Below are 7,985 nucleotides of genomic sequence, written 5' to 3' on the forward strand. Positions count from 1 at the left end.
GTTGCTGCCGCGCGCCTGCTTAGTGGCCACTGCTACCGGCGTGTGCTGGTAGTGGCAGCCGATCGGTGGGCAGCTGAGCGGTTGTGGTGGTTGCCGACCGGTGGTGCGTATGTGGTGGTGTAAAAATAAAGGGGAAGGGGGAAAATAAGGGAGAGAGAAAATAAGAGAGAGAGAGAGAGAGAGAGAGAGAGAGAGAGAGAGAGAGAGTTTACCTTTGGGTATTCTCCACCTTGGACAAAGTTCAATTTTTCCATGTGATGGGCATTTATACCCTCTCTCTAAAACCCTCTTAAGCTTAAATTCCTTTTCTACCCTTAATGATCCCTTCTCCTATTTTAAACTAGTATTTTGACTTTCTTTAAAAACCCCATTGCCTTTTAGAAATTTCCTTTTATAAAATATATGCTCCAAAGTTTCCAAATCATGAAATAAAATATTTTCAAGATTGTAAAATAATTAAAAAATAAACTTTTATTTAAAATAATTCTTTTTAAATTAATGAAATACCATAAATAATTCATTTTCAATTATTTAAATATTTTATGAAATACCAATTTAAATTAAAATATGTATAAAAATATGGGGTATTACACGTGTTCTAATAGGGGCGCCGCTTTTGCGGCTTTCTCAGGATCTAGGCCTCCTGATTTAAGGAGTCCATTATTAACTCTCTTTTTGGGTGCTCTTTAGGGTTTTACACGTGTCATCTTCCTATAGGGACATGTGTCCCCCTTTGATTGGGTCACGTGTCTCTATTGGATTGGGCCATGTGTTGGGGTATTTTTACCCTAAACAAATAGCTCTACAAAAAAATAGTAAAAAAAGAAGTAATATAAACTATAATCATTAATAAATTATATTGATTACAACATTATAATTTACAAGTACAGAGTATATAAAAGATAATCAAGAAAAAAAAAAGTACAAGGATAACCTAGAAAATTTGGTATAAATTCCGAAAACCTTATTTTCTCAAATTTTGGTATGAATGAATTCCGAAATAATGAATCCCATAAAAGTCATTCACAACAGTAGTAGCAATAACTTTGTGTAAATCAGATCTAAATTTGAGACTATGAGAGAGGAGAGATGATATGAGAAGAGAGTAATTAATGATGATTATGATGGTAATTCTATTATTTTTCACTCAAAAATTAAAGTTAAGAGGAAAAGATGAGGAGAGATGAATGAAAGAGAAGGAGGCGTGAAAGAGGGGAGATAAAGGAGGGAGAAAGGAGGAAAGAGTGAAAAATGAACATTAGGTTTTTTTAATACTTATATATGAAAAGGTATGGGCTTATTACTAATGGGCCAATATCTTGGTTTGGGATTTTGGTTTTCGGTTTTTGCAAACCTAAAATCGAAACCAAACCGAAATCCAAATTTTTCTATTTTTTCAAAACGAACCGAAGCAAATAAGAAAAAAATTCAATCCATATTGTTAATTCGGTTTGGTTCGATTCGGTTTCAGTTTTTATCCATATCACTTTCACCCTACTCAAAGCCTCATTATTAATTAATGATTTTAGATATAATTGACCTTCAGACATATAGATTCAACAACTCTTATTTCATCATTTAAAGTTTCAAATCCACCTTTAAAAATCTATGACCAAAACCAATAAAATATTTAACCCTCTAATAATATCTCCACAATGCTTCATGCTCATATTGGCCTAGGGAAGGGAAAAAATTGTCATTTATTTCAATTGAAGAAACATCAAAATAAAAAATAAAATGAGAAGAAAAAATTTATGTACAAAGACTTAGACTCATCTAATCAACACTTAGCCACTGTTAACCAAAGTTCCTGGCAACAAAGCAAAAATTTGATAGGCCGTCGGCGAGCCTACCAAAGATTTTTTTTTAAAAAAAAAAAGAAAAAAAAACTATAACTTGGTCTCTCTAATGGATAGAAAGGGCAAGCAAGGGTCGATCCTACAAGGACAGAGGGGGCGCTATCAAATATCGATTTATGATAACCTGAGTCATCAAGTCTTTTTTTGGGTTATAAGTTGGTTATAAAGAAAAATTACAAACAATACTCAAAAGGATCATAGGAAGGTATCCACCAATCACGTCATTCAAAAATTACAATTTAACATATAAGACATAGCAATTTAGGGATAAATTAAGGAAAGTCATCTATGATACCCAACTACTCTCTCGAGCTAGAGGAATTACTTGAGTCATGGTCATACCTACTCTCGTGATTACAAACATGAAACAAGTGTTAAAACATGAACATTCCCTAGCCTTGACTAGAAATTTCTATTCTCATGACATTTTAAGTTAATTAAGCAAAAGGGAGCTAACTTAACTTCATCTTTTGATAGATCCTTCATTGAGAAAGTTAGGATAAATAGTTCTAGCAATATAATGGCCAAATACATAAACTAGCAACGAAACCAATTAATCCCAACTGATTAGCTCCCCACATTAGCTAAATCTACACATGCAAACAAGTAGTATTTATTAATTCATCAATGGCTTCTGCCATCCCAAGTAAAACAACTACTCACAAATCATAATAGATTGCAAACCTAAAAGTATTAACATGAAATCAAACACTAATCTAACGTAAACAAGTAATAAAACTAGAAAGGATACAAAAATAAGTAAGTAAAGCAATAAAATCCCTAACCCTTTCTATAAATATGAGCAAGAGCTACATTGTTGCTTATGAACAGTACTCTCATCACTGTTCCTTATGAACAGCGACTTTCCCTTTATGCCCTTGTAAAAAATTGGTTGCTACTATGTTCTGCCTTCCACTCACTGTTGACATTACTTTTCTTTTGTGGCCTGTTTAACAAGCCCATATGACAAGTGAATTGAGGTTATTGGTTTTGTTATTAAAGATATATATGGACTTAGATTTGCCAAGTGTATCAACTTATTAACTTAGATATGGATTATTACTGCATAAGAAAAGTAAGGGGTATATATTTATTGTAATCCAATAATTATTATTTAGTTATGTTGTTTATGATTATGATTTGTTGTACATTTAAGCATGGCTAATATGATGTTGGCACTTATTTTTTTTTAAAATTGTTTATGGATTGCTAGATTAATATTCACACTCAATATGAAATTAGGTTGAATGAAATTTAATTAAATCATAGGTATGATTCTAAATTATATAGATCACGCGTGATTCAAATTTAATTAAATGAAAGGTATGATTCTAAAATATATAGATCACGCGTGATTCTAAAATATACATAATCTTGTTATGACTTTGTAATTACAAATATATAAATCACGCGTCAATCTCTTAAGCTCCGTCAAGCCTTATGTAATTACAAAGTCATAACAACATTATATATATTTTAGAATCAAACGTGATATATATATTTTAGAACCACACATGATACATATATATATATATATATATATATATATATATATATATATATATATATATATCACTCGTCAATCTCTTTAACTACGTCACGCCTTATGTAATTATTACAAAGTCATAACAACATCATATTGTCATATTACATTACATAAATAAACAACTAATTATGACATCATTTATTCACCATTCAATTTTGACTTCCGCCACTTACTTAATATTTGGTTGATAGCATATTTAATGAGCTATAAAGTATGCCACAAAATTATAGGCTGCCAAGGGTAAGGTATGAGTGATTTAACATAGTTGGTATAGATTGTACTTTTACATCTTTTTCCCCTTCAACTTGTTATTACTTGTTGTATATATTTTGCAATTTATTTAAATTAAATTTACAATTATTATTGACAAGTACTTGTCATATAAAAAACCTTTAAATAAAAAAGGAAAATATATATATTTAATTGTTTATACGTTCTGCAATTTAGATTTCTAATTATTATTAACAAGTACCTGGCATATAAAGAAGGCCTTTAAATAAAAAAGGAAGAGATATATTATATATAACTTCTCTTCCCATTTTAGTTCCTTAAGGTTCGTTGTTTTTTTAGTTATTATTACTTTATTTCATTCATCACCTATATTCTTGATTATATTCTAAAATGTTTGGTTATTCTTTGATTTTTGGATTGTACAGGTAATTTGAACACATTGTTGGTCGCAATGGTATTCAATCGACTCTTTAACAAAGGCTGTTATTACAATAATGTTGTTAAGTTTGCTTTCCCCATGGATTAAATTTTGTAATTATTGCCTTATTATAATGGATAAAAAGTGAAAAATTACTAACTCAAAGATAAAATAGATACAAATTAGTTACTTCAAAAATTTTATATGACTGTTATGCAAATCAATCAGTATTAGAAATCATAACTATTTGGTTGTGTATCTTCCTTTTGATTATACTTAAACTTCTAACAATAGTATTTGATAGAAGGGATTTAATTCAGAGCTATTTAAGCTGAGATCTTTAACCTATGATAGTAAGACTGTAAAAATTCTATTCAATATAATTTCTTTTTCAAGAAACTTTAGTTATTAAAATGTATTTTAAGATAGTCATTGTTTAATTATTAGTCATTTTCAATTTAAATAATTATTTAGGATTCTCTATAACAAGAACTTTAATGTCTGGAACTCCATTGTCATTCCTTGACTTATACTTCCTATTATATTCATTCATGGACTACTGTTAAGTCATGGATTGTTGGTAGTAAACTGAATAAAATGACTATTTTAATTGAAAACCATGTAACCTATATAAATTATCATTCTTGGTACACTTCTCATGATATCTTGAACATTCATAATTCATTATGTTTTTTCCAAACTCATATGCTCCGTTTTCTTTCTGTGATTTCTAACTAAGGTTATATTCATAGATTATTATTATTGCTAAGTTGCCTTATTGCAATCACATGCATGTTTTTCTGCACTAAAATATGATAATGTGGCCATTTCAGGTTATGGGTTCTTCATGTTCTGAAAAAATTAGTATTACTTTTCGACCGCTATTGGTTCTTCTCACTGATTGTCTTGACTTTCCTAAGCCCACATATTCTATAGTTGATGCAGTTAAGCATAGTTCTTGTGTTTATATTAGAATGGAGGGTGAACGAGGTATTTTTTGGTTTAATGGTGGTAAAGTAGTTTATATTGCTGACTTAGAAGAAGTAGCAGCACAACAAGCAACATTATATTTCTTGATTAACAAATAGAATATATGTGTTGGTGATTTTACTATGGATAGGATGCGTATGTAAGACTATTGCAGGAAACTTTATAGATTCAAACGAAATTCTCTAGAAAGTGGTGACAACAAAACAAGGGCTGCCAAAAAGGTTGTAGGTGATGTAGTACATGTTTCACTTGATTTTTTTGGGATTTCTATCTAAGGTTATTAAGAAGACTAGGGTTCATGCAATAGGTATTGAAACAATGCATTATGAAGGTAAAGGATACATATCTTGGATTATAGTTACATGTCCTCATGCAAAAATGGAAATGGAGTGTATTTTTACTGAGTTATGTTCAAATAATGATAAATCAAAACAAATTGTTGCGAATTGAAGAAAGTTATATATTATATCAAGCACCAGTATAATTTAGATATAGTGGATGTTAATTGTTGTTCAGCAGCATTAAAGGGTGTATTATGCTGTTTAGAAAGGGAGAGTTACTTATCATTAGAAGAAAGAACAAAAGGTAAAAAAGATCATGTTGCCCTTTTGCCTTTCTTAATGGAAGAAATCCCACAAACTCCACCTAGGACTGTAAATGAAACACTTGTGATTATTAAGTCTCCAAGCAATCTTCTATTTTAGTGACTAAGTGGGCATTTGAAACACCATGTACACCAGATGTCGGTAATAGCAGTGCATCTTTGACTATAAAACGTGTTCATTTTACATAGTCTTATGATTCTTTAAGTAGCACTAGCTTAGATATAAAATGTAATAGAAAAATATTATGATGTATTTTGTGATGTATTTTGTTAGTTAGACTAATTATGTTATATGATATTAATATTACTATGTGCTAAATGTTTTGTGTAATATATTGTGTTAAATAATTATATTTGATTTGCAATCTCATTTTGTTTTATGCCATCTATTCCCTAATAAATGTTTACAAATGTTGTATATTCCTATACTAGATTGGTGATTATACACATATGTTGGTTCAGAACTTTCATAATGCAAAGGTATTCATCAAGAATCAGTAAATGCAGACATGCAATAGATTCCATGGTTGAAACTAATGTTGACAGGATAAATATGTTTATCATATTGCATAGTTCAACTCTTTGGTCAAGTTTGATTGTCCTACATATTTAATCCTATTAGATGTCAATATTTGATTTATGCATTGAACTTACAGTAATATGAATTCTACAACATCTAAACAAGAAACTACTCAACATGTAGATAATTGCAATGGTACTACATCTATCTTTCCACATTATTATATATTGAAAATATCTACTCTCATTCTCGGTTCCTTACCAGATAAATTCAAAGACTTTAATACATTCATATTCTATATGATATAGGATGCAATAGTAGAGTGCGCGAACCTATTGAGTAACAAAATACACCAAGATCTGTATCAAATGAGCAAACTTACTAATATATATTACTATATTCAAACTTTATTAAACAATTTGAATTAAGTTCACATTGTTAAACAGTTTGAATAAAGTTGTATTTATTTTCTGATATTATAAAGTTTATATTATCAGGTACGTGACTTGTAGGCAGCAGCATTCTCAACATAGGAAAAATATTGGTACTGAATTAGTTGTAATATTGAAATTAATACAATTATTCAGACCCAATTCGAATTCTAATCTTTGTAAAATACAATTCAATCAAGATCAGGTGTTCAGTTACAAAGGCCTTCTAACCGTGATATATCAGTAAGAAGTACAACACGAACTAGCAGACGTGGCAGAGCACTTGCAGCAATGTCTCAGTCTCATATTGTCAGGTACTGATAAATCATAATACGGTAATACAAATATTAAAGCATACATCTTGTATATTTTTGTGGTTTGGGTGAATTTCTTATCTAATAATTATGTATCATCTTATATATACATAGGAATCGAGTTTCTAGACAAGGAAAGGACCAACATCGAGCCAAAAGCATTGGTACTAATTTATGTACTTTGAAATTGTATAGATTTACCATAAAATTTAATTAATATCATCATTACCACATTAGCATAACTACACCGATGTCCGAAAGCAACTATTGGATTCAAATTGCCAGCTACTCCTATTACCTTACCAGCTTCTGAATATTGTAGGAAATGCAATGCTAAAAAAATTTGCATTTGAGAGTTTGCATTTTTGCCGTGGAGATGGTCAGATACAAATAGCTGCAAATGAATATCCCCATGAACTCGAGAGGCTGTTTACATCAAAGGATGAAGATATTGTTCATTTCAAGAAATATGCTCATCTATATAATAATTTATTTGCCTTTTGCTTATTGGGTGGTAAGACTGATGCCAACACTCACAAAGGAATTTATATGTTCAAGGCTCATGGCCAAATGTACCATTATGTTCCCGATCTACTACGTCAAGATAGAAATGCAAAGTATTTGCAGCTTTATTTCAATGATGGACAACATGAGTCTGACAATCGCACAAAAAGTTTCCCATAAGTAAGAGATGATATAGTTTCTATATTAATGAATTTTTAATGCAAATAACCCTTATGCAAAGTTTTTTAGATCTTTAAAAGAAAAACAAGTTGATGAAAGCACAACTATTGTACTTAACAAAAATACAATCCCTGATCAAAGAGTATATAATGTTCCAACTGTTGATGAAGTAGCTGGTATTTTTCCTTGGAAGCTCATCATCTACGAATGTAGCAGTCCTCATGTTGTAGTGCAAGGGAAATCATCTCAGCCTCATCGAATTCAGCATTATTATGGATGTTATGATCCATTACAGTATCCCTTGTTATTTCCTAAAGGAGTGTGGTTGGACACAGGGATTGAAAAAAAAAACCTTGAATGGAAATTAACGGCCTACTATGGAGGTAGA

General features: G+C 30.4%; 1 protein-coding gene across 1 annotated transcript; it reads left to right on the forward strand.

The window, feature by feature from the left end:
• The first annotated feature begins 3,877 nt into the window (after nt 1-3,877).
• Nucleotides 3,878-7,597, forward strand: LOC145588775 (uncharacterized). The gene is made up of 5 exons (XM_081645381.1): nt 3,878-3,958; nt 6,666-6,712; nt 6,805-6,913; nt 7,028-7,077; nt 7,236-7,597. The coding sequence occupies exons 3-5, from the start codon at nt 6,891-6,893 to the stop codon at nt 7,595-7,597; spliced, it is 435 nt and encodes a 144-aa protein (XP_081501507.1). The 5' UTR covers nt 3,878-3,958; nt 6,666-6,712; nt 6,805-6,890.
• The last annotated feature ends 388 nt before the right edge of the window (nt 7,598-7,985 follow it).

This window comes from Chenopodium album, chromosome 17 (assembly GCF_948465745.1).
Source record: "Chenopodium album chromosome 17, dcCheAlbu1.1, whole genome shotgun sequence".
NCBI lineage: Eukaryota > Viridiplantae > Streptophyta > Magnoliopsida > Caryophyllales > Amaranthaceae > Chenopodium > Chenopodium album.